This window comes from Symphalangus syndactylus, chromosome 19 (assembly GCF_028878055.3).
Source record: "Symphalangus syndactylus isolate Jambi chromosome 19, NHGRI_mSymSyn1-v2.1_pri, whole genome shotgun sequence".
Taxonomy (NCBI): domain Eukaryota; kingdom Metazoa; phylum Chordata; class Mammalia; order Primates; family Hylobatidae; genus Symphalangus; species Symphalangus syndactylus.
The window spans coordinates 40,059,433-40,086,867 of NC_072434.2; the positions used below are offsets into that span (position 1 = coordinate 40,059,433).

At 44.1% G+C, this 27,435-nt stretch overlaps 1 protein-coding gene across 4 annotated transcripts in view; it reads left to right on the forward strand.

The window, feature by feature from the left end:
- The window catches only part of RGS8 (regulator of G protein signaling 8), a 43,160-nt gene extending 16,163 nt beyond the window's left edge, over positions 1-26,997 (forward strand). For all 4 annotated transcript variants that reach the window (XM_055234400.2, XM_055234401.2, XM_063613812.1 and 1 more), the window contains 4 exons: positions 1,426-1,527; positions 2,364-2,428; positions 20,538-20,704; positions 21,919-26,997. In XM_055234400.2, coding sequence (XP_055090375.1) covers positions 1,426-1,527; positions 2,364-2,428; positions 20,538-20,704; positions 21,919-22,101 — 517 coding nt within the window. In that variant the 3' untranslated portion in view covers positions 22,102-26,997. The remainder of the gene's footprint in view (positions 1-1,425; positions 1,528-2,363; positions 2,429-20,537; positions 20,705-21,918) is intronic.
- The last annotated feature ends 438 nt before the right edge of the window (positions 26,998-27,435 follow it).

Below are 27,435 nucleotides of genomic sequence, written 5' to 3' on the forward strand. Positions count from 1 at the left end.
GGCCAGAAGGACTCCTTTCAACATGCAGAATGGCATCTTCTAGGACTATTTCTGTGGCAAATTTTTGCAAATGTGCAAGTGGCACTTCCTTTTTCTAAGTCACTCTTAAGTCCTGATTTGATTATACTAAACATATCCCACTTACCTTTGCCCTCAACACAAGGAGTTGTCATAGTTAAAGGTCAGGGGTCAGCAAACTTATTCTGTCAAGGGCTAGAGAGTAAATATTTTTGGGTTTGTGGGCCATATTGTCTGTGTTGCAACTACCCAACTCTGCCCTTGTAGTTGAAAGCAGCTTTAGACAATTTGTAAACAAATGGTGTGGTTGTGTTGCAATAAAGTTTTATTTACACAGACAGGCACCTTTTCAGGGCTATAGTTTGTCAACCTCTGATTAAAGGTTAGCAGAGGCTAGCTGGGCATGGTGGCTTGGGCCTGTAATCCCAGCTACTCAGGAGGCTGAGGCAGGAAGATCACTTGAGGCCAGGAGCTTGAGACCAGCCTGGGTAATATAGCAAGACCGTGTCTCTAAAAAAAAAAATTAAACATATTTAAAAAATGTAAAGTGGTACACGGAGACTAATGTTGGGAGTCAGAAAGAGACATTAGAGTAACTTCTCACTGGATCTGTTATAAGAGATAACTATTTAAGTACCTGATGTCATTATATGGGTCCTTTGGAAAATAAAACATATGAGAAATGTAAACAAACATGTTAAAAATTTAATTATGCTTATTGAGATAAGCTGAAATGTAAATAGGAATACAGGACCTTAGTTTGGCAAGCATAAGAACTGACAAAGGGGACATTGGTTCTTAATTGCTGATTGTACCAATTACTCTTCTCCCCCTGCAGGCATCAGTCCTATGGGTTGACTATAGCTAGATTTGTGGGATGAGTGGGGAGAACTTGAGTTGGAACCGACCTGCCTTGAGGCCCCCTACTTTGTGCTTAAGACTCTGATATGCACCCTGCACCCTGCAAACATCCCTCTGCTCCTGGTGTGGGTACCCCTTCTGGGTCTTTGCAATCAGGAGCTGCTGCTGCTGCTGTTACTTTGCCCTCCTTGTGGAAAAGCAAAATGTGGATTGTTATTTTGTTATCACTGTATTTTCTTTCCTTACAGAGAATCCTAATTTAGAAATTCTTCCAAGCTAATGACCTTCATTGACTTACCACCAACTTGCTGTGTCAGCTTTAAAAAGCATTAATCCTCTAGGGGGTCGGGTAGGGTACCTATGACTGTTCAGGTAGTTATTGATTCTCTAGGTGGTCTCTTCCTGTTCATGAAGTCTTCAGAGACCACCTGGGGAAGGGTGGGGGCAGTGCTGGCTCCCGTAGCAGCAGCTCCAGGGGCCCTGTATAGAGCTGACAGCTGTGATCATGAGAGTTTCCCCGTCCTTCTGCCCCTGTGCTTGTTGCAGGAACAAAGGGATGAGGACTCGACTGGGATGCCTGTCTCACAAGTCAGACTCGTGTAGTGATTTCACAGCTATTCTTCCAGACAAACCCAACCGCGCTCTCAAGTGAGTAGTACGGCCACGTGCCATTCCCTGGGTAATACAGCAAGTCATATAGCTCACTTCTTTAGTGAGTTGCTGACCAGATGAGCCACCGGAAAAATCCTGTCTCTTGGCAGCTCCTTTTATATCCCTGGACGTGAGTGAAAGGAATGTTTATTTTCCTTTTCAAAATGTATAGCTTAGTGATCTCAGAATGGGAATCCTCTTTTTTTTTTTCCTAAGAAAGCCATATCATCCATCACTCATAAAACTGTGGGTGGCAAAGGATACTTCTTGGTTCTACTTAGTTGTCAAACTGAGCTCTCAATTTGGAAATAAATGTTCAAACTTACTCTAAAAATATGCTTAGATTCAAGTAACCTGAATTCAGTACCTCTTCTGTGCTGGTGCTGTATTAAATGTCATAGATGTTACCTTGTGTAACCCTCATACAACTGTGTAATGGGCATCATTATCCCCATTTCAGAAGTGCAGACATTTAGCTGACAGTAAGAATGGAGTCAGGAGCTGAGTCGAACTTTTCTGACTCTAAGACTGTTTCTTTCCATTGTGTTACCTCGATACCTTTAAATCATGTACTTACTTAGCTTTGTTCTTTAGACTAAAAGCCAACAGACAAAATTCACTGAATTCCAGTCTTGAGGTTTTTTTTCATCAGTTACTTAAGAATGTACAAATTTACAGTGACAGAATTGCAGGAATCCAGGTATAGTCTTCATCTGCTACCCGCACCCCTCCCCACATTTTTCCAATTTGTTTTCTTGAGCAAATCTTAGTGGTTGTTGAGGGCAAGGAGGTTATTTCAGAAACATTCAAGACAGATGTTTCTTTTTTTCTAGGAGATTATCCACAGAAGAAGCTACGAGGTGGGCAGATTCCTTTGATGTGCTTCTCTCTCATAAGTGTAAGTAGAATTCAGGTCATATCATGACATGGCAAATCATCCATTTAGTGAGAGATGTACCATAGGCCTGTGATGATTCAGGTATGTACTAGGTGTTCCAGACCTCTGTGGGCCCTGCTCTCACAGAGCCTCCTGCCTAGAGGAGCATATAGAAAAGAAAATGAATGATTTAAATGCAGTGAGATGAGGGCCTTCTTTTCTGTTTTCTGGGTTCAAAGTATGATCCCAAGAAGCCTTTGTATTCTCAGCAGTTTTAGCAAGAGAGAGTTTAGCTTAGGGGTTTGGAATGATGGGCTCACTTGGGAATGAGAGAAGCTAGGTTCCAGCCAGATCTTGCTTGTAGAATTGAATGGCCTCCCTGCAAATTATGGGAGAGTCTTGGGCTATGCATCAGTCAAATGAATATTTTGTGCATTTTATTATTCACTTGAGTTGACAGTTTTTCAGTTTTATTGTTGCTTTTTATTTTGAGGGTTTGCTATCCCAGCTGCATTTTACCCCTCAATTTCTTACTGAGTATACATTTTACTGGAATACAACTTCTGCTATCCTTTCTTTCCCATTTTTCTCTTCCTCATCTGTAATGCCTTTTGTTTCCCACAAAGGCAGAAATAGTTGTGCATATTGTGGTGTGAAAAGGGCAATTTGATGTCAGCCAAACTTTTCGTCTCTTGCTTTTTCTCATTATGTGCAAGTTCAAATTCAATGGGCTTTGAAACTGGTGGCATTTAATACCTGGGCATGGCAGAGCAGGAGTGAGGAAGAGGGAGGGGTTTTGTGAAGAGAAAGAAGGCTTCAAATAGACATTTCCTGCTCCTTTTAAATATGTCGCAGTGATATTAGAAGCCCTAACTGATCTGGGAACAGAGGGCTGCTTTTAGTCTGGAGTAGTGTTTCCACTTAATTGGAGAAAAATGGTTTGGTACAATTAAATGAAAGGCACTGGGTGGGAGTCAGACCTGCGTTCTTGATTTTGACTCAGCATTGTTACTAAGTAGTTGGGTGGTCTTGACAGAAAATCTCAGTCTTCAGATGTCTTTAGAAGTGATTTTGCTTTCAATTTGATGAGCAGTCCCCTCCAGCTATGCTGCTGATCTGGATAAACTAATCAATAAATACGTTTGAATAGATTTTAAAATGAAATGCAAAATCTAAGAATAAGTGCATATTGTAGCAAGCAGTTTTGTGAGACAGTCACTTTAGTTTTCTGTGGATTGCACTTAGGAAGGAAAATAAGACAGCATAGATATAGCATATGTAACATATGGCTACACCCCAAACAGCAAGCTTATGTGATGAATTTGCCAAGGTAATGACAAATGTATAATAATATTTAGGATTTGCAGTAATGCTATTTTTTTTAATGAGGCTATTCTGACTTTTTTCCTGGAGTCACATTAGGCTAAACAAGTGTCACTACCAATTTACGCCTTCTTTTCTGGCTGGGATTTCATTCAAGGTCATCTTGAAGTTTGGTTTCTATTTTAGCCTCACAACTGACTCAGTTCAAGTCCCTGAGGCTGTTTCCTCATTCTAAAATGGGGATGGAGATGCTTGCTACCTGTCACTGAATATGAGAAATTTAATAAGAGGACACCTTTCATTGATTTCGGGTTCTCTAATTAAAGGTTCTCTACTTAAAGGTATTTTGTAAGGATATGGTGGGTTTTTTTTTTAAATGATACTTTTATTTGTCAAATGCAAAATAAATGTGCCTTGAGAATAAGATTACAAATTTTGCTGCCAATTATTAATATTAAGCCATTATGGTCAGAGTTTATGGTGGTGAAATTAGTGATAGGAAGCTTAGGATATATTTAGATTGCTGCAGTAGCAAGACCTAGAAATGTAAGAGGTTTAATTTTATTTGTCTGATTTGATGACTTTTAAATCTGAAGACACTTGGTTCTGCTTCTGTCAGGGATGCTTTTGGTTTTCAGGAATGCAATGACACTTTTCTGAGATGGAGACTCTGATAAGGAGTTACAAGCTGACAGGTGCAGTGGCTAAGACCTATAATTCCAGCATTTTAGAGGCTGAGGCAGGAGGATCACTTGAGGCCAGGGGTTCAAGGCCAGCCTGGGCAACATGGCAAGACCCCATCTCTAAAAAAATAATAATTCTAACAAATTATCTGGATGTGGTGGCATGTGCCTGTAGTCCCAGCTACCTAGGAGGCTGAAGTGGCAGGATCACTTGAGCTTAGGAGTTCAGGGCTAGCTTGGGAAACAGTGAGACCCTGTCTGTACTAAAATAAAAAATTAGTGGAGTGTGATGTTGAATGCCTGCAGTCCTAGCTACTCGGGAGGCTGAGGCAGGAGGATTTTGCTAAAGCCCAGGAGGTTGAGGCTGCAGTGATCTGTGGTCACACCACTGTACTCCAGCCTGGGTGACAGAGTGAGACCCTGTTTCTTAAAAAACAAAACAACAAGCTGACACTAGATTGCTTCTTTATAAAACTACTGCAGAAATAGGCTTTTTGAACTTTGAAGTTTTGTGATCCTTCTTGGAGTCCGATATTCTGTTTATGTTTCTGTTTAGTATAGAAGTAAAAAGCCAGTGGAGTGAATGTCTTTGAAAAGAAGGGGTCTTTATTCAGGAGTCACTGGTAGAATTTCAAGCTTTTAGAATTTGAACATGTACTCCCCTGTGAAGGCTATGGAGCAGTCAGCCCGGGTTATCTTGAAGGATGTTGACAACTTTTTGAAAGTCTAATTAATTTGGGTTGGTATTGTGACTCAATTAGGGCTGATTAAGCTTTTCCAAAGGGATCGCACGTGTGCTGGTCTCTTAGGAGGGGCAGTGTTGATCAGAGGTTTGTGGAGCTTGCAATTAAGAAAATAACATGTCCTAAGAAGTGAAGAGTGAAGAATCCGTGAATGACTGGGCTCCAAAAAAAATGTACACGAGTCTCGAACCCACTCCCTGGTAATTCTCTACATGTAGGCAGCTGTCCCCCTTAAGATTTCTGTTTCAGAAAATACAGATGATTATTACCCTCCACCCCATTCTCAATCTATACGACATCTTTACCATCCCTGTTCTGTTGGGTGTTTTGGGCACTCATTTATGTTTAAAAAGATGTACTGAGTGCTCATGATGTGCAAAAACTATGGTAAGCAGCTGGAGGAGGGGAAGCACAAAGATGAACAAGGCACAGTCCATCTCTGGTGGAGAATGCAGCCTCTGAGCGAACAGGCATGCATACCAATAACACAGGAAACAATGCAGTGTGCTGACTACACGCTGGGTGGCTTCAAGATTCCAAATAGAATCCTGACATCAGTGCTTCTCTTCAATTCCGTCTTGTCAATATTAGAAGACCTAACTGATCTGGGGGCAGAGGCTGCTTTGGGTTTACAGCATGGTTTCCACTTAATTGGGGAACGTGCTTTTGGACAATTAAGCAAAGAGCATTGTCTGGTAGTCAGATCTGTGCTCTCGATTTTGACCCAGCTCTATCACTGGATATCTGGATGATCGGGATGGGATCTCTCAATCTCTTAGAGATTCTGTTTCTTCACCTATACAATGAAGGATCTGGAGTAGGAGGTGGTGTCAGAAGCTGGATCCAGGATGCTCTCTGTAGCAAAGAGAGAGGCTGGGCAATAACCAATCACCTTTGGCAGGTAGTTTGACTCAGCGCTGCCCGCAGGGTTATATAAAATACTGCTTCAGAGCTGAAATGGCTCCAGCACCAGAAGAGGGGCTATGGTGCCTGTGTTAAAGAGCTTCTCCTCTCCTTGGCTGAGCACCTCATAGGCTGAAATCTCAAGCCAAAGAAAGCAACTTTGCTATTTTTTAAACCTTAGAATTTAAATATCTGGAGGGCAAATGTTTGGAGCCATTTTATTTCCAATTATATTTGTTTACAAATGCCATACAAAGTGGAAGAAGCACCCATGGGGGTCCGGGAAGTAACCACTAGCTAAGGACTCTTAAAAACAAACAAACACTAACAAACAATGAAATTGAAATTGCTGATGGCTTCATTAAATACGGAAGGATTTCTAATGTGCATTAATTTGGCATCTTTTTCCTGTTCACCAGTAACAATTAGGCTCCATGTCTGTGAGTTGTGCTTGTAGTCTGGCCCCAAGAGTGTGTGTGTGTGTGTGTGTGTGAATGTGTGTACACTCAGGAGACTTTCTGCTCTGCAGCTTATACCCAAGAGAGCAAAGGTTCCTCATTTGTGGAAGATCTTTTCTGACAGGTCGCTGGGAAACAGGCACAAAATCATGTGTATTCTTCTTTATTCCTCACGAGATTCATGCAAACGTTTTTTATTTGTTTAGCTTTTAGTGGGACATTAAGTCCTGAACTCTGAGTTGGTGCTCCCTTCCTCCACTTCATTCTCTTTCTTTCCTTCCTCCCTTCCTCCCTCCCTTCCTTCCCTTATTTCTCCCTTCCTTCTTGCCTCCGTCTGTTCTTTGATACTTTTTGGACATAAAAAGTTAGATTTATTCCAGTTTTAAGGTGAAGGTGAAGGCAAGGTTCCCTCCCCTTTCCTCTCACTTCTTATGTGTGACCACACACCTGGGTGAATGAGCACCTCACCCCAGGCATTTATTTGGTGTTTAGCCTTGTTTCGCTGTTTGCACGGAGCATGGAGGGTCTCCCTGACCTATCCCACCAGGCCCAGGGGATGCTGGGTTAATGGATAGTACAGTTAAAAGCTCTTCTGCATTTGCAGAGCTGTTATCTATCTCTGAGAACAGGATACCCACAGAGAAACTTTTAGTTTTTAAAAATTAGCCCCTTTTGAGATAATGGTTGAGATATAAAAATATAATGACTGGAGCTGGTCACACAGCAACCGAGCAGAAGACCCCAAACAATCAAATAAACAAACATTAAAATTATCAATTCATGAAATTTCTTAAACTATTCATCTAAATGGCCTGTAGCTCTAGAACATACAGTTGAACAGTCAGGCTTCCATTCACTGCACAGTCCTCCCCACATCCCTCTCCAAGCCAAAAGGTTCTAGAACAGCGTTACTCCAAGTGGTGTCCAAGGGAGGCAGCACCAATATCTGCTGGGAGCTTGTGAGAAATAAAAATCTGGGGGTCCTCTCGGACCTACTGAATCAGGATCCCTGGGGCTGGAGCCTGGGGATCTTTTTCTCACAAACCCTCCAGGAAGGTTTATGCACATCTCAGCTTGAGACGCCCTGTTCTCAAAGGCACATAAGTAAAACCAGGAATCTGGAGCATCCTGGTGGGGCAGGTGGCCTGTGCTTTCCAAGAAACATACTAAAGACTGTATCTCATATGGAAGCTTTCCAAAGTGCTCAGGCAGCACATCCCTAGCAGTACATTGTGAATCCCAGTTTCCACATATGTAGGGAGGAGGGTTCCACAGTAAATAAACAAATATGGCAGGTGTGCTTTCTGGATATATTGAGGATAAGAGCTAGAAAAAGATGTGCAAAGTAGAGATGGGTGGAAAATAAACGTCTTTGCTTCCTTGCTGTCATCTTCACATTTGTTGTAGTTTGTACTTGGACCCAGAAATGTGGGTGCATTTGGTCTTTATTGAAGGAATGCCTGGAATATATTAGGCAACTACTAAAAGCCTGTTGAGAAAGGTATGAATGAAAGCAACTGGACAGGCTTCTAACCCATTCTGTCACTTACCAGTGATGTGACTGTATTCAGATTACTTAACCTCTGTGAACCTCACTTTCCTCATCTGTGGAAGGGGAATGATGAGGCTTACCTTGTACAGTTGTGAGAGTTCAGTGTGATCACGGTTCTGAAATGCTAAGCATGATGACTTCTCCATAGAGGCACTCAATAAAAAATAACTATTGTAGTTATTTTTGCTCTAACATAATATTAAATTCATTGAGAAAACATGCATTTCATGCCTCTTATATGCCAGAGATGGTGTCAGCTTCTTGATCCCACAGGCAGCTTGAGTCTGTGGATTGGAGGTAGTATTAGAATTGCCAATAGGGCTTCTTTGAATCCCATCATACTCGTCCCCTTTGCCTCATGAGCTTTTGGCAGCCCCTCTTCAAACCTCCCCATGCATGTGAGGGAATTCTATTGAGGATGTAGTTTTTAAAAGCCCAGAAGGTAAATTTGGTATATTCCCTTTTTTTTTTTTTTTTTTTGTGAGTCCCTGCGGTATTTCTACATCAAACTAACTAGACCAATATTTCTGGATACTTGATTTTCAAAATCTTTTAGGCTATGGACTGGTGTTCATGAGGGTTTCTTTTTTCAGGGGGGTGGGGTACGGAGTCTCACTCTGTTGCCCAAGCTGGAGTGCAGTGGCAGTATTTTGGCTCACTGCAACCTCCGCCTCCAGGGTTCAAGCGATTCTCCTGCCTCAGCCTCCTGAGTAGCTGGGATTACAAGCGCCTGCCACCGTGCCCGGTAATTTTTGCATTTTTAGTAGAGACGGGGTTTCACCATGTTGGTCAGGCTGGTCTCAAACTCCTGACCTCGCGATCTGCCCGCCTCAGCCTCCTAAAGTGCCGAGATTGTAGGCGTGAGCCACCGCGCCCGGCTACATGAAGTTTTATAATACTTCTCCTGTATTAAAGGATTCCATTGTGAATGCTAAACCTTCACCCTGTTAGGGGGACACTTCTTTTGTCTACCCCTTAATGGAAATTTCTTGCTGATTTCTTTTTTTTTTTATAAATAACATTTGTTTTATTCCAATTCCTAAAATACATACTTATTGAAGTTTAAAAATTAAGATATAAAAGAAAATATTTTGACGTTGTTGTAATCACATGCATTTTGTATATTTTGCATTTTGCTATTTTTAAGTTCAGCAGTACATGTGCAGGTTTGTTATATAGGTAAATTTGGGTCATGAGGATTTGTTGTACAGATTATTTCATCACCCGGGTATTTTTTTTTCTTTTTTTAAAAATTTTATTATTATTATACTTCAAGTTTTAGGGTACATGTGCACAATGTGCAGGTTTGTTACATATGTATACATGTGCCATGTTGGTGTGCTGCACCCATTAACTCGTCATTTAGCATTAGGTATATCTCCTAATGCTATCCCTCTCCCCTCCCCCGACCCCACTGATTTCTTATAATAGTTTCAGATACAGGCTCCACCTTGATTTTCTGGTTACCTGACTCAGCTTCTCCTTGATAAAATAGGAAAGAACATTGGAATAGGAGTTGTAAACCCAGGCTCTCCTTGCTCTTCTGCTATCACATCCTAGGAATAAGAAGCCATGCCACCTCAGAGTTCACCATTTTTGTGTCCAGTGTAGGGTTTGATCATAGGCTCTCTCATGTCCTTTCTGGTGCAAAGACTTTAACAATCTTCAAGTCCTAATACAACTATAATAAATCATCTTGCTACATATATACTAATGAAGTAGAGATCATGAAGAAAATTACGTTAATCACACTACTGAAGTATAATTAGCATATCAAATGGTTGCCAATAAAATGTCACAACTGGAAATAGTTTGTTCTCCACGTAATCTCTCTACATAAATCTTACTTAATCCCAGTTATTTTTAAAATTTTTTAGAGACAGGGTCTTGCTCTGTGGCCCGGGCTAGAGTGCAGTAGCATGGTCATAGCTCACTGCAGCCCTGAACTCCTGGGCTCAAGAGATCCTCCTGCCTTGGCCTCCTGAATATTTGGAATTACAGGTGCAAACCACTGTGGCCACCTCCAGTTATTTGTTTAAAAACAATTTATTTCACAGATTTCACAAAAGAAAAGCTGTGATCCTGATGCTATTCTCATCATGAATTTCAAAGCAGTGATTTGTCTCTGGATCAAAGAAGTTTTGGCATCACTATTAGTATATGTATCCTGGATTTTAGAAATGTAATTTCCATTCTTCTCCTCTATCTGGTCTTGGAACCCATTCACCAGCTTATTTTCTCCAGTTGTTCGGGGATACAAGAGGACTCTGGTTTTTAGGACAGCATTTTCATAAATAGAGAACTTAAAATAAATTGTTTTTGTTGTTGTGCTCTTGTATTTTTCCAAGCCTGGGAACTGAGCTAGGCTCAAGCCCACCCTGATGCCAGCTACATCAGGGCTCCTGGGCCTTGAACTGTCACCTAAGCTTCACTCCCTGCTGTACCAGCTGCACTGCTCATTCATAGTGACCCAGTTTCCTTTCTTATGTAAGCATCCTCCATCAAATAACTAGAGGGAGAAAGCCAGCTGCAAGCAGCATGCACAGCTGCGGTGCGTTCTTGGAGATTCTGTGGATGCTCAGGTAGATGCCAATATTCTGCTCACTGTTCCAAGAATTCTGGACACAAGTCTTTCCCTTCCTGTCACTAGATGTGTATCAATCTCAAAAAATTATAATTTTCTTAGCACTCTTGACTTCTTGAAGGGTCATACAAAGAAAACCAAAGTGAAATAAATATGAAATGACAAAACGGCAGGTCCTTCTGTCATTTCTCTTCCCATTTTCCCAAACTGTTCATCACCTCCTTGCCTTTCAGTTACTCAGGATTGTTTTGTATTGGGTATGTTATGTTCTGTATGATGACTCCTTAAGCCACTGAAGTGCAGGAATAATAGTCACTAACCTGGATTGAGCAATCACTGTCTATGTGTCAGGCCTGCATGTTGTTTACATGTATGAACTTACCACATCCCATAACCCTATGGAGCAGATGCTGTTAGGACCTGCATCTTACAAGTGAGACAACTGAGGCACAGAGAGGTTAAGTCTCTTGCCCAAGCTCACACTTAGCTGGTGTGGGTTAGAGCCAGGACAGAATCCCAGGCAGAACAGCTTCAGGGGTCAGAGAGTAGTCACTCTTTCCAACTACCTGAGATCTGTCGGGGGAAACTGGGGCAGGGGGACTTCAGTTGCCTGGGCTTGGGAAGGGAGCAGGGTCTGGGATACGTGGGGCCTCGGCAGAGGAAACACAGCTAATGCAAAGCATGTCACCCTGAGAGATGCTAGGAGACATGAATGGGCCTTTCAGAAATAAACCAGCATCCTGTATTTGGAACCAACTACAGTTCATGGACAAGCAGGAGAGTCCTGGTAGAGGGAAAGGGGAAAGATAGAGGAAGAGGACAAAAAGGAAAGAGAACAGGAGAAAAGGGAGAGGGGCAGGGAAAGATGCTGAGGAGTCAGGGAAAGATGCTGAGGAGTCAGGGAAAGAAGCAGATGAAAAGCTTGCTGGGAGGAGGTGGGAGGTGGATGGAAGGGGAGAAGCAGTGTGGAGCTGGCTCTATTCCACGCAATAGGCTAGGATTTTACGCAGTTGTGTTTGGATTTGTTTGCTTGGTCACATAAGCAGGAAAGGTGGGCCAGGTGGGTGGGTGGGGGAACAAGTGGTCTGTCCACAGAAGCCCACTGCTGCCATCTGCTCCAGGCAAGAGGAGGGGCTCCTGCAGCAGTGCCCTCTACCACCTTCTCCCTTCCATTGTTCAGACTAAAGTATCTCTTTGTTCAGTGCAGGCTCAGGGAATATAAAAAGGGTTGGGGGAGATTGGGGCTGAGAGGGGTAGGCATACAAAGTGGGTGAGCAGAGGAGGAGGGGTGAGGGCAGGTGCAGTCTGCACAAGCCTTTGTGATCTGTGTCTGTTGGGGTGTCTTTGCCACAATCTGTTCTCTGTTGCATCTCAGGTCCAGGCCCTCCCAGGAAGGGCCCATGAGGGAGGGCCATTCTCCCCTCCTTTCCCATCTCTCAGGCACTTCCCTTGAAATTCCAGGCAACTTTCAAGTTCTTTTGGTTTTCCTCTCACTCTTTCTGAGCCTGCCCTGCAAATGCAGGCCACCACATTTTGAGCTGAGGCTGCCTGAGAGAACATGGCATCTTTACAAGGCCACTCAGCTGTTCTTCGTTACAGCGTCCCCTGGCCATGGTTGGGAAAGATGCCTTTCTGCTCACACTTCAGCTCTTTTGACATGAAAAAGCCACCCCACCGGGCCATCAGTTCTGTGGGAGAGAAGAGACTTTAGGCAGGTTCCAAGTTATTGGTGGCACCTAATGGCCTCAGTTCTTACCACAGAGAAGGCGACAGCAGGTGTCCTTTTGGTGGAGAATCCCCAGGTCTGTGAGCCAAATGGTACACTTGCTGGGCTGTGGTATGTGTGTGGTGTGTTTGCCTGATTTGGGCTTACAGGCCATCTCTCCTTTGGAGGCCTGCCAGCTGTCACGAGAGGAGAGAGGAGGGTGGCTCTGAAGTCATGCAGACGTGTATGCAAATCCACTTCTCACCTTTTACTGGCCAAGTGACTACAAACTAACTCTCCATGTCTCACTTTCCTTATTTATAAAACACACTTTGCTAAGAGCTAACATTTATTGACTGCTTATAATGAACTACTAGGCACTTTTACGTGGCTTGCCTCATTTAATCCTTATAACAGCCCAATTCAGTAAGTCCTGACATTATTCATTATTCTCATTTTAGAGATGAGAACGCTTGGGCTTGGAGATGTTAAGGCACTTTTCCAAGGTCATGCCAGGCTGTGTGACTCCAGAGCCTCTGTCTGCTTAGGAGTGTTGATGTAAGGATTGAGTTATTGTATATAAACTGGGCAGCACAGAACTCGGTGATGACATTGACATTGACATTGACGAGGAGAAGGATGGAACTGTGGAGCTGTGAAAATCAATCAGCTAAGAGCTGTGTCTGACACAGGCTAATCTAAGTTGCCATGAGGACATGGAACAGGGAGCTAACTCTACCTGGGAAAGCTCATCATATCCAACCCCCTTAGTTTACAGATGAGGATGCTGGGGCCTAGTGAAGTTGAGTGTGTTGTCCAAAGTCACACAGTTAATGATGGGGCTGATTTTGGTCAGAACTGGTGGGCCCAGCTAAGACTTGTGGAGCTTCTGCCTCAGCAGGCTGCTAGATAATGAGAGCTGGCTATGAGTTCACCACACATCTCCAACTCCAAATCTGCATCCCTGCTGAGTCAGCCTTAACTGCTTGTGGTGTAACTTGGTTGAACTCTCCTGCCCATGTGCACCCTGTTTCTATGTTGACATATGCTCAGATACCCCTCTGCCTTTTGCAGTGACTTTTCTCATTTTCTCTACACCCCACCTGGAAATGTCACCATCTATGGTGTCACTTGTGGCCTCCTTGTCTTGCCCTACAGTGGGGGTCCTCTCCCTCCACTTCAGTGGTCACTGGCACAGGCATCCCTCAGGCTACTGTCACGCAGAGCTAGAGGCTAGTCCTTCTACATGCATGAGAATGCTGGCTTTGCAGTTTAGCATCCTTGCCACTTACGGACTGCGTGACCTTGGGGAAGTTATTTGGCTTCTCTAAGCTTTGTTTTTTTCTCCCAAAAAGTGGTGAAAATATCAGGACCTAAGCTATAGATGTGCCGTGAGAAGCCAGTACCATAAGATTCATAAACCACCAGGTGTGGTGCTGGGCCCAAAGTAAGTGTGCTATCAATGCTTGCTGATGTTACTTTAAAATTCTTTCTCTGGCTTCAACTTTTTTTTTTAACTTCCTGCTTATCTTTCTCCTCTTCCTCTATTGTTCCAATTGCCACTTGCTAAATCCTTGCTATTCTCCAGATTCAAGGATCATCTGCCAGCCTGGAACTGATGGATCCTCTCTTTGAATAGTAGATGCACCATCAAATTAAAAGTTCTTGCTCCCTTTTTGGTGCATTGTCACTCCGCCAGGAATCTAAGTTTAAGCCTTTACAATTGTTGGACTGTTTTTTATCACATTTTTATTTACTTTTCCAAGGTCGCTGTTCCAAACCCTTCCCATTCTTAGAGTTCCCCACTACAGCCCACTCTGCGTTTGTAATTACTCAATTGATTATTGTAAATTATCACTTAATGTCAGTTACACTAGACTAGCCTCTAAATTCTATGAGGTGGTGACTTTATCTCATGTGTTTGTGCCATAGCCCCAAAACCTAGCACGTGGGTGCAGCCCACATTCACAATGACCTTATCCCAAATTAATAACAAAGATTAAGGCTGTCTCACTTGACATTTCTCAAATATGTCCCTTTTCTGGCTGTTTTTCTCTATCTTCCTCTACCTCTCTCTTCTTTTTCTTTGCCTTTGTCCTTAAGGAAAAGAAGTTCTTTCACTTTTTCTTGGTCCCTCTACTCTAAAATTTGCCTTCACCAAATACTATTCTTTTGCTTCTTTTAATCTCCCATTTTCAGTGCCCTTTCCCGTCTGTCTGCACACACATCTGGAGAGACCTTGCTTTGGAGTCATATGGACCTGGCTGGGAATCTTGGCCCTGCTCTTGCTGGTTGTGTAATTGGGCCATGTATTCCACTTCTCTAAGCTTTAGTTTCTTCCTGTGGAAAGTGGAGTGATATTATCTATGGATCAGCATTGTGAAAATAAATTGAGCTAATGTTTTGTAAAGTCCTGAGCAAAAAGCTTGGTGTATAGTAAATAAGTAAAATTCCTTGCCCCAGATCCGAAATAAATAAGTAAAAACAACACCTTGCCTTTCCTAGGCCCTACCATCTTCTCCAGGTAACATCAGACAGACTTTCAAGTTCCTGCCTGAAATGAGAAAATTCCCTGCATTCATACATAGCTCCTCTTTTTGCTCCTCATCATATTTCTTCTACCTTCCTGGGTGCAACATTTTGTCAGTTAGATTCTTTTCTTGAACTTCAGCTTCTGCTGCTCAACTGGTCTTTTCTGATCAGATCAACATTTACACATACCCAAGTCTATCTCTTTACTTTTGTTAAATTTTTTTATTTTTGAGACAGAGTCTCACTCTGTTGCCCAGGCTGGAGTGCAGTGGTGCGATCTTGGCTCACTGCGACCTCCACCTCCCAGGTTCAAGCAATTCTCCTGCCTCAGCCTCCTGAGTAGCTGGGATTACAGGCGTATGCCACTGCATCTGGCTAATTTTTGTATTTTTAGTAGAGATGGGGTTTTACCATGTTGGTCAGGCTGGTCTCGAACTCCTGACCTCATAATCTGCTCTCCTCGGCCTCCCAGAGTGCTGAGGTTACAGGTGTGAGCAACTGCACCCGGCTCTACCCAAGTCTATCTTAAAAAAAAAAAAATCTCTTTCCTGACTTCATGTTTCCTTCAAGCTATGCTGTCTGATTTCTCTACTTTTTTCTCTACCAAATTTGTTGCAAGCATCATCTGAATGACTGTTTCCACTTCCTTCAGTCTCATTCACCACTGTACATACCATGGGACAGCTAGAGCCCCACCACACCATGAAAACTCTTCTTGCCAACATTTGCTGAATCTAGTGACTGCTTCTCAGACTGTATCTAGCTTGACCTCTGGGCAGCACTAGACACAGTGACCACTTCCTTCCTGAAATGTTCTCTTCTTGGCCTTTTGTAGTCCCGCAAAATTCTTCTGTCTCTCTGGCTCTTTCACAGGCCTCTTGGTGTATGCTATCCTATAAGCAGGCCTAGTCATTTTCAGCTGTATTATTATTAAATGCTAGTCTTAATGAACTACTTCCAATTACTCAAGTAAACTTTCTTAATTCTAGGCCTTCATTCCTGTGGTTCCCTTTTGCTGAAATTCTCTTCTTCCTCTCCTTCCTTCCCTTGCTTAGCTCCCCTCTCCCCTACCTCCCATGTCAGCTTAGAAGCCTCTTCCTCCCACAGGTCTTCCCTTCCCTCCTCAGGGCTGGCAAAGGCACCCCTCCTGGGTCCTTCATGACCCCTCTGCTTTCTCTATCATGTAACTTATCACACTACATCATAATCATCATCATTACGTTTTCTTGGCTCAAACTTCCCCTTGATGGCAAGTTCTGTGAAGTCATGATTATATTTGCTTTTAGCACATAGCATAGCCTGAGTCACATAACAAGTGAATGAATGAATGAAGATGACATTATTGTTATGTTGGATTGAAGGTGAGTGTACCTTATATGAAGTTTTCAATGCTACATATTGTTAGCTGTGTGAAATTGGGCAAGTCACTTTTCTTAGCATCGGTTTCCTCATCTGTAAGATGAGAAGTAAAGCCAGGCTCCTGGAGTACTTTGCAGAAGTTATCTCTATTCATCCACAAAAAGACCCAACAGAGCTGAAACCTGGATTTAAGGAGGTGATGCCTGTGCCTCATCTAGCACAGGGCCAGACAGTTTCCTTAGCAAGGCTATCTTTACCAGTACCATGAAGGAAGGCAGAAAGATAATATTCTTTCCTTGTTCATAACTGCATTCACCTTGCTCATAAGCACCTGTTGCTGTTTGGTTAAAAATTAAAATCTGACACAAACAACCTTAAACTCTCCCATTAGAAAAATGTAGTCTCTTCTGGTTTAAAACCAACAACAGGCTCTTCTGAGTTGCTTTTCCAAGTCACTTTCCAGTTACTCTTTTAGATAAATTCACAGTCTTTTAGGGCCCCCTCATTCTCCTCCTCATTCACTGAATACAGTGGAAAGTGTGGTAAGATGGAGGCAGAGAGGGAACCTCTGGCCTACGGTCCCTCGGGTCCTCCCTGTGTCCATTGATAATGAAATTGTGGACTGGTCACTGCTCAGAGTCCCCCTTTGCTAAACCAGCCCTTCACTTAGTTCTCAAGGGCACTGGGTCTCCTTCAAGGAGAAAACCTCCTCCAAGAGCACTGAGGCTTCCACAGCTCCAGCTGTTTTTCCCTCCAACCTCTGCCTGTAGCCTCTGCCTCAGGGGCCCCTCCTACAAGCAGTGGGGATCTCCTGGCAGGCAGGCTGGCTCTCTAATCCGAGTTCCCTCTAGAGCCTGTGGAGACTTCTGGATCTTCTCCATGGAGAGGACAGAGTGAGGGAGGGTTGACAGAGTTTCCTTGAGAGATTTCATGGGCAAGGATTTTATGATTTTGTTCTCTGACTTACTATGGTTCAACTTATGATTTTTTGACTTTAGGATGGTGTGAAAGTGATATATATATTCAGTGGAAACCATACTTCAAATTTTGCATTTGGATCTTTTCCCAGGCTAGCAATATGTGATGTGATACTCTCTTGCAATGCTGGGCCAAATAATCTAACACAGTGTCGGTTTTATAATAAAGTGCTGAATAGCTCATGCAATTTACTAAATACTGTACCGAAAGTGTTCTGAACACAATTAGGGTAGGCTCGGCTGAGCTGTGATGTGAACATGTAATGTTTTACACACATGTTGTACACATGTTTTACACACATCACATGTAGGTTAGGTTTATTAAGCCCATTTTTGACTCTTGGTATTTTCAATCTATGATGGGTTTTTCAGGACATACCCCCATCATAAGTTGAGAAGCATCTGTACTTTGTTATATTAGTAGTTGTTTTAAAAGACATTGCTGAATTGAATGAATGATTCTCAGTCCATCTCTGCCTAAACATTGCCGTGTCATTGTTTCATTTTGATTTTCAGTTTATCTCGGGTTTCTATTCCCTTCCTCCAGAGTTTTGAATCCAATGTAGGAATGGGAGCAGGAGGTGCCCTGAGCAGACCTCTCATTTGAGCCTAAAGTACGTTACTCTTCTCTTCTTTTTTTGGTACAGGAACAATTTTATTTTCCTCCTGCTTGACAGGAAGTAACCTTACATTATATTCTTTCTCTATGCTTTGTGGTTTAGAGTTAAGGTGATCGTGTGTCCTGGGTTTTGCCTGTGGTGGTCATGGTTTATAATTATTGTCTGCATGTAATTAACAGTAATGCAGCCTTCACTCTCAAAATGACCTGACTTGGATAAGTCTCAACCTCTAGGGTTCAGGTGATCCTCCCACCTCAACTTCCCGAATAGCTGGGCACACACCACCACAGCTGGCTAATTTTTGTATTTTTTGTAGAGACAGGGTTTTGCCATGTTGCCCAGGCTGGTCTCGAACTCCTGGGCTCAAGCAGTCTGTTCACCTTAGCCTCCCAAATGTTCAGACTACAGGTATGAGCAACTGCGCTCGGCCATTCCTACTTTTTAAAATGACTTTAAGCTCAGGCTTCCAAACTCAAATCTCCTTGTGACTTAAAGCTTAATGTTGGGAGTCACCCGGAAACCTTTCTCTTAAGTTCCTGGCTCTTGCAAGTAAAGGTGTGGCTTTTTTGATACTGTTCTAGTATAGACATTAAAATATGTATTTTGAAAGACAAAGATATACAATGACTTTTTTATTCAGAGAAATGAAAACATTTCAAGAAAGTAAAAGTAAGCATTGAATATATCAACAGCATGGCACCAGCCATCCATCAAATGACCCTGGCCAGTGCACGGTCCTGGTGGATAGTGGTGGAGGTCAGATGCCCAGGTCATCCTGTCACCTAGAATTAAGAGTTGTTGGCTGGGAGCGGTGGCTCACGCCTGTAATCCCAGCACTTTGGGAGGCCAAGGCAGGCAGATCACAAGGTCAAGAGATCAAGACCATCCTGGCCAACATGGTGAAACCTCGTCTCTATTGAAAGTACAAAAATTAGCTGGGCGTCGCGGCACACGCCTGTAATCCCAGCTATTCGGGAGGCTGAGGCAGGAGAATCACTTGAACCTGGGAGGCAGAGGTTGCAGTGAGCCGGGACTGTGCCACTGCACTCCAGCCTGGCAACAGAGCAAGACTCCATCTCAAAGAAAAAAAAAAAAAAAAAAAGAGTTGTTAACATGTTGTTCTTTGGGGAATTTTAGAAAAGGAAAGATTATTGCCAGGGTCTTTTATAACCAGTAGAACACTTCTTTATTCTAGGTTGTATGTGCCCTTCCCCTGAGGACAGTTTATAGAAAACTATAGCGTTATTTGATTAGAGGGGAATGTGTTGAGGTTGAAATAACTTATAAAAAAAATTTTAAATAAAAACATTAACTGGATGCATAAGCTATCAATAAATGTGATTTCTCTTTCTAACTCGACATGGTAACCCTGCTCATCTTGTGTTGGTTGGAAACACTGCTTGACAATATGTATGAAATTGATTAATCAAAATGAAAAGGCATATTAATTTGTTAAATCACTTGGCAGAAAAATCATGATCAATCTTAATTAAAACATAATTTGATAGGCAATATCTTTTAAAATAAAGGACACATGGAATAAAAGGTCAAAATACAGCACCTCAAAGGTTTTTTTTAAAAGAGGCTTGCAACCCCGTCCAGGTAACAGAATGACACTGCTGACTGCATTTCAGCAGGTAGTTTACTTTCAGATTTTTTTTGGTAGTAGCAAAGGATGAGACATTCACACTTCCCTCTAGTTCATCTTGTAACAAGTTGTGTGTTTCCTCAGGGTGGTTGACTTGGATTAGGTTAGAGAACAAATAATTTGACCAAATTATTAAATAGCAACATAGCTCACCAGTAGACCTAGGGGATAGAGACAACTGTGCCTCAAATATATTACTACAGCTTCCTAAATGTGGCTTTGTAATATCACTATGACTCTTTTTATTTTTTTTTTTATGAGACGTACTTTTGCTCTTGTCACCCAGGCTGGAGTGTAGTGGCGTGATCTCGGCTCACTGCAACCTCTGACCCCCGGGTTCAAGCAATTCTCCCATCTCAGCCTCCCAAGTAGCTGGAATTACAAGCATGCACCACCACGCCCAGCTAATTTTTTGTATTTAGTAAAGATGACGTTTCACCATGTTGGCCAGGCTGGTCTCGAACTCCTGACCTCAGATGATCCACCTGCCCCTGCCTCCCAAACTGCTGGGATTACAGGCATGAGACACTGCATCCGGCCCTGTGGCTCTTGAATACGAAGCATGGCTTGCCTCTGAGGACACTTGTGTGTCTAAGAGAATGGGGTCTTTTTTTTTTTTTTTTTTTTTGAGATGGAGTCTCGCTCTGTCGCCCAGGCTAGAGTGCAATATCATGATCTCAGCTCACTGCAACCTCTGCCTCCTGGGTTCAAGTGATTCTCCTGCCTCCCTGCCAAGTAGCTGGGATTATAGACATGTGCCACAATGCCCAGCTAATTTTTTTTTGTATTTTTAGTAGAGATTTTGGCCAGGCTGGTCTCACACTCCTGACCTCAGGTGATCCACCCACCTCGGCCTCCCAAAGTGCTGAGATCACAGGCGTGAGCCACTGCACCCAGATGAGAATGGGGTCTTCAAGAGGGTGTAGAAGAGCAGTGAGCTTGGACAATTAGGGGCACCCTCACACTATTCCTTTCTTTTGTCTACAGTTCTTAAACTTAAGTTGCTTCCTATCTCTCTTCTTTTCTTCCTCCCACATCCGCAGATGGGGTGGCTGCATTCCGTGCCTTCTTGAAGACGGAGTTCAGTGAGGAGAACCTGGAGTTCTGGTTGGCCTGTGAGGAGTTCAAGAAGACCAGGTCAACTGCAAAACTGGTCTCTAAGGCCCATAGGATCTTTGAGGAGTTTGTGGATGTGCAGGCTCCACGGGAGGTGTGTTGGCAGCGGCGAACATCCTGTCTATCCATGGCTCCTAGCTTGCATTTCTCTCCTCAGAGACGATCTGAGCCAGGCTTGATGGGGACTTAAACTAAACTGAGCCTCATCACTCTGGTGGCCCTTGATGAAAAAAGGATCATTTTTAAGAAACAGAAACCCAGGGCTTCCATCAAAGGAGCTCCATTAAGAGTGTTTTAGTTGTCTGTCAGTTAAACATGTGCTAGCAGGAACTGTGTTGCTACAGAGATTTTGCAAGAATAAATGCTATCGAGACTATGTTCATTTTCCTGATGGAAGGCAGCATAGCTTAATGAAATGTGGATCTGCTTTGAAATCTTGTTTCAATTTTAGCTCCACCACTTACTAGCTATGAGATCTTGGTCAAGTTACTAAACCTCTCTGGGTCTCAATTTCCCCAATGTAAAAGCGTACCTACCTTTCAGAGCATGAGAGATAAGGCACCTGTTCAGCATTTGCCACTGCTCGTTAATGGGTAATTACAATTATTTATATTATTTAATTATACTTATTTATAAGAATAGAATGAATTTCTATTATACTGCTGTTGTGAGTTATAATACAGAATTTTACTTGGGAGGGGAGGGTTTAAATGAAGAAAAATGTTTGCTACAAGTTTAGGTGCATTGCATTTTTAGATTCCTTCAATTATGCTTTGACTTGGGATGCGAGAAGTCTTTACCAGTTGGCTAGGATGACACAGGCCCTTTATAATACTGGTTGGAACAGAGATGTACATTCTAACCAGGGCCTCCCTCCACAGGGCATTTGTTTCCTTAGTAGACAAGAAAGGACAGGAGAGAAAGCTTACTTCAGGGGACTTGCATTAACAACTGGCTTGGATCTATGCCTTTGCCTGCCACGGTGAAGGTCCCTGGATTAGGGATTCAAGTAATTTGGGATTTTGCCTTGGCTCTGTTACTAACTTTCCATACTACTTTAAACAAGCTTTTTAGTCTCTTCTTTTCAGTATTGTTGTCTATCAATTGGGACTGAGAATATCTGGTCTTCAGACCCCACAGGATTCTTGCTGTGATCAAAGGGATGACCTCCATGGAAGCAATTTGAAAAGCAGAAATCACCTTAAACATGTAGATGCTGTCATTAATAATTACTGCATAGTTACGGCCAGCTACCAGAAACCTTGGCCCTTGAGGGCATGTGACCTTGCTCTCTGTTTGTATCTCTAGGTAAATATTGACTTCCAGACCCGAGAAGCCACGAGGAAGAACCTGCAGGAGCCGTCCCTGACTTGCTTTGACCAAGCCCAAGGAAAAGTACACAGCCTCATGGAGAAAGACTCTTACCCCAGGTTCCTGAGGTCCAAAATGTACTTAGATCTGCTGTCCCAAAGCCAGAGGAGGCTCAGTTAGACCTCAGAAGGAGACTCCTGGAAATCACCGGCTTTCCCCTCCCCTTGCTGCCAAGATCATATTCTAATGTGAAATGTCATAGGTGTTCAAAAGCGGTAGCATTGGGGGTGGGAGGTGGGGGTGAGGAGGGAATGAAGGGCCATTCCAAAGCATGACCCAGCTGCCGGAGCTTGGACTCTATTCCATTTACCCACGTTTGTGTTTTGGTTAGTGGTAGCGCCTTGCCGCTGTCACCCTTTTCTGGGTCAGCAACTTGCCCTTCATATAATGCCTTGGGTCACCTCTGCTGAGAGGGCAGATTTGCTGTGCTAGGCTAATCTGTAAATAATGCAAATGCAATTCCCACCACCTCCACACCCTCCTCAGTTAGGATTCCTGACTCTCCACTTGTTGTAAATCCCTGGGAGGAATAGCTGAAAGACTTGGGCTCAACTCTGTGATTTGTAGTGGCCAGCTCTGCTCACTGGGACCTCACAGCTTAGGAGAGAGGTTTCTGTGGAATTCCAGGTTTCTAGTTCTGTCATTGACAGGTGACCTCTTGGAGAAGGAGTGAAATCCATGAAGTGGTTTGTTTCTTCCATTTCCATTGGACCAGTGTGAAAAACTGATTACTTCCCATCTTGGCCTAGGAAATTCACAAGACTACCCTAACCTTACATTTCCAGAGTCTTGGGAGATGTCCTTCATGACTTCTGAAGTGGAACTGCCATTAAGAAAGATACAGCTTGCAAATCTTCCTCAATTCTATGAAGAACTTTTCCAGAAGTCAAGAGACGAGGATATGTAGCACCAGTAGACTTCTATTCAAAGGGGTACCATGTAACCTGTCTGTTGCTCAGTGTCTTCTCTGCCCTCACCTCTCTGCAGCATCATACATCACCGATCTCTTAGGATGACAGCTTGGCAAAGGGAGGTGAATTTCTATAGCATGGAGTGCTCCCATGGTGCCTAATACTTTCCCTGTATCTGCACCTCCCCCCTTCCATGCCGGTCATGTAATTATGATGGGGGAGAATGGGAATTTAGGCTGAAACTCTTTCCAGCATACTTCCTGGGAACATGCTTTCTTAGAAAGATCTCTCTCTCTTGGATACCATGAAGCAGCTTCTTTCTTGATCTTTGACCTTTTGGAATTGAGCATGAAATAGGAGGTGTGGCTAAGAAGATCACTGTGAACATCTGGACGTGAAGAACCTTCCTAAAATGCTTTCATGGTACCCTGCAGCTGCTCTTGGAAATCTGTCAGGCAATTCTTCCTTGGAGGATGAGTGAGCAGCCTGGAACCTACTCTAGCTACCCAGGAAAAAGCTGACTTTGGCACAAGACTAGTGCCAAGGAGATGAACCTTTAGCAGAGAGACCAGAAAATGAAAGAGGGGCATGTAAGAGGCTGGTTTCCAGGTGGAGAGGATAACAGAGTGGAGTTACTATTGGGATAATTCACGACCAATGGATTTGGATTCATTGCAGATCTACAAAACGTTCAGCTTGACTAAGTGGAACAGCACATGATTAGGCATAAGCTCTGGAGTGCAGGCGATTGAGAACTGGGCTGAACCATTCTCCTTTTAAGGGGTGAGGGGCCTTTTAAGGTTATGCTGGTGGTGTTCTAGTGCTTGTGTTCCTCTCTGGTAACTTTGAGAATCTCTTCCTTTTTTAGCTATAGCTAGACCAGGCCAAGAAGGCCCTTGAGTCCCACTAGTGCTAGGGCCACTGCACTGCTGCAGCACATTGTTATCTGTGAGTGAGGGTGGGCGTGACTGTGTGAACCTCAAGGGGAGAGAAGAACACATGTCTCTTAGCCCTCACACCGAAAAGACCTGTGGAATTTTGTGTTTGAGAACTCCAAAGCCTGAAATGGGTGTTCCTAGTTAGATTAGGTAGCATCCTCCCAACCGTGGTTAAAAAAGCAAATCATTCTTTCTTAGATAAAGCTGCCAGAATTAATTTAATGATTAAATTCTCTAACAGGGTATTTTAAACATTGTTTACATATGAAATGTGCATCTGCTGCCAACTCTACTGTCGAATATGAGGTGCATATAAATTGGAATTGCACAGAGTTATAGAAATGTGAAACATTCTAAAAGGGGCCTTTTCACCACTTCCACTATCCCAAGGAGAAAAACCTGAACAAGAATGTCGTGCGATGGCCTCATAGAGAGGCCTAGAGTTCTTGCCAACTATTGAGGAAATGAAGGCTGCAGATGGTGGTGTCATGGCGCCCTGGTGACTTCCTCCCACAATGGGGAGGTGTGAAAGACCCAGCTTGGGGATCCTGAATTTTGCAGCTAAGCAAGGGTATGTGGGCGTGTGTCCGTGTGTAGAGGAACGTGATAGCTAAATTTATGGTACTCCTGTGGAGCGTCTCTGTGTGTTTGTGTGTGTGTGACAATTGTGAGCATTAGACTAGTACACGGCAGACATGATCTTCCTGTGGGGTGGAGCTTTCCTCATACCTTGTATGCCCTGCTTCCCACAAGAGGCGCAGAGCTCTCCACTCTGATGCCTACTTTTAGGCACTCTGGTTGTGCCAACCCAGATTTTGGTCTGTGATAAAACAAAGAGAAATGTTTACAACATCTAGAGCAATATCCAAGCATACCTCATCCCTGAGCTTCCATGTTTCCCAGTTCTGCCCTCTCTCCCATTGCCTCTTCCACAAGCCCATGTCCTTGGGTATCACTTCCATTTATTTCCTGTCTTCCTTTGCTCCTCAAGCCGGGCCTGTACTGTGGACTTGCCTTCTGGACTTCAGGCTTGCTCAGTCCTGGGCCTGTGCAGGCTCCAGGCAAGCCAGGGCAGGGCAAGTCCAGGCAAGTCTAGGCAGAGCTGTGACTTCTAGAATTGCTCTCCATCCCTGAATGACCTTGCCCCACTGGAGGGCTAACTTGTTTGGGAGCTGGTGTGAGATTCGTCATTGCCCTTGGCAAACTAAATAGAATACTGTCAGTATCAACCATTCATGGCCTTGGGCACCTCTGGGGTGAGGAAGAATCCTCTGAGGCAGTCCTTCTCATTAAACTTGAGCATGCACAGGAACCACCTGGAAAGCCTGTGACAAATGCTAATTCCCAGGTGCACACCCAGAGATGCTGATCTGATAGACCTGAGATGGGGCCCAGAAATCTATATTTTTAATAAGTTCCTAGGTGGCTAGTGGCCTGTGGACTTGGAAAAAAGATGGTCTTAGACAGAGGCTCACGACCTTGGCTGCTCCTTAGAATCACCTAGGGAGTTCTTAAAACCCAGATGTCCAGGTCCCAACCCAGAAGAGCCAAATCAGAAGCTTCTGGTAGAGACCCAGGCATCAGTCATTTTTAATGCTCCACGGGTGATTCCAATGTGCAGCTGAACTTAGGAAGCATTGGTCTAAGGAGTGAGGAGGAACACAGCAGGGGGCTGGGGGAGGGGGGAGACACAGATGTGCGGGCCAAGGGGGCTGGCGCATCTCCACATGCAAGCACATAGATACCGAGGAACCTGGCCAGCCCTGCAGCCGGACTCGGGATGGCTGCCTCTATGCCCTCTGGGTCTGACTTGCTCCTTTGAGATAAAGGTGCGTGCATTGCTGGGCAGTGGCCATGCTGAAGGTGGTAGCTGAAGGGACCCTTGATTGAAAGACGCTCTGCCATACTTTCTGAGTCCTGTCTCCTCCAAGCTTGTCTCCTAGGCTGTTTCCCCTGTCTGTTTTCCTGTGCCCTTGTGTTTGGCCATTTTTGCATTAGGCTGTGTCTCTGTACCCAAGGCCACGTGACAAGGTAGCTGGAATCCCCACTCAAGTGGTGAGTGAAGAGGGTCATGGTAATAATAATAGTAGTAACACAACTTACAAATTTCTCAGTGGAGAGTGTCACATCCTGGGGATATCAAGATCTGTGAGGCCTTTCCAAGCCCTCACCATTCCCTCTTTGGTCCCAGGTTGGGTGGGCAGCTGGGAAGGTCCTAGTTGATTTTAATCTCCGGTGCTCTCCCCAGAACTGCTGCTCTGAATAAACCAAAGCTGTGAAAGAGCGTTCTGCGCAGGCTGTGGGCCCAGCCTCTGGGTGCAGGCCCTGGGCACTTGAGCTGAGCAGTTCAGCTGGCTCTGCTGTGAGGGAAAGCTGTGAACTTAACTGTGCTGAGAGCTGGATGAGGGTAGAATGTGGAAGACTGAAGAAGAAGGAGCAGGTGGGAGAGACCAGCCGCTAACATGGTGTCTACTTCTTCGTGGATCATAGGAGAAGGGTCGAGTAGCAAATGCGGAAGCAGGGCGGTCTCCCAGCAACAAGAGTGTCCAGAGTTCTCCTGACCCTGTCTGCGCCCACTTCCACGCAAGGCAGAGGCATCACAGTTTTCCATCGCAGGCCACCCTTCACTCTGCCAAGTGTCAGACCTCTTTAAATCTGCATCCCTCTGGGTTAGAAGCAAGAGAGGTGGCAAAGTCTCCCGGGCACTGAGAGCCTGTCCCACCATGCCACTCGGCATGAGATGATGGAGGAAGAAGCCAAGAGCAGAGATGCCTTCCTGTCCCCATGGCCTCTCAGGACTCCACAAGATGCTGTGGACCAAGATGAGAGATTTCAGGATGGGGCCACTGGCCTTCCTAGATTGGGCTCTGGGTCCTTTCAATAAACGGTTCCTTTCCTGATTCTTACTCCCTTTTAGGTCCTTCCACTCCCTTCCCTCTGCCAGGTATGGAAAAGGTGGCTGGGCTCGGTGTGCGCTCCAACCCCGGTAGCATTAGCTGAGTCACGCGGCGAGCACACAACAGATTTGTAGCAGCTCATCTGCCATATAAACCGCTCGGCTGATGGAGTCCTCATTGAGTTGTTTCATTACCGTGTGAAGTGGAATCATGTCATTCACCTTTACTATAAACAAGGCTGTGAGAACATAATAAACAGAACCTGAACAAGCTGCTCTCTGCTCTCTGCCCACATTTCTGCCCAGCTGACTCTTTCTGAGGAAACTGTCCACATCACACGTGGACTCGCTGGAGGGAGGGCACGTGGCCCCACCTGGCAGTGGCTGGCACAGGGCTGGCCATCAGGAGAAGCAGGGGTGTGGGTGGAAATGGATGGGCCTGGCTTGGGGATGAGCGTGGGGTGGAGAGTGACTATGGGTTAGGAAAGTGGCTTTGAAACTGTAAAGTGCTGGCCCAATTCGAGGTGGTGTTTTTATTACCACCACCTACTGCTTGAAAATGCAGAGAGAAAAAAAGGGTGGGGATGGTTTGTGTATTTGTTCAGTTGGAGCAATCTGGAAATGCAGTGGGTTGGTCCTGCTTAGGGCTGTACCTCACTTTATACAATCAGTGTGTCCCCGAAAATTGTGTATTAGTCATCAGATCTTT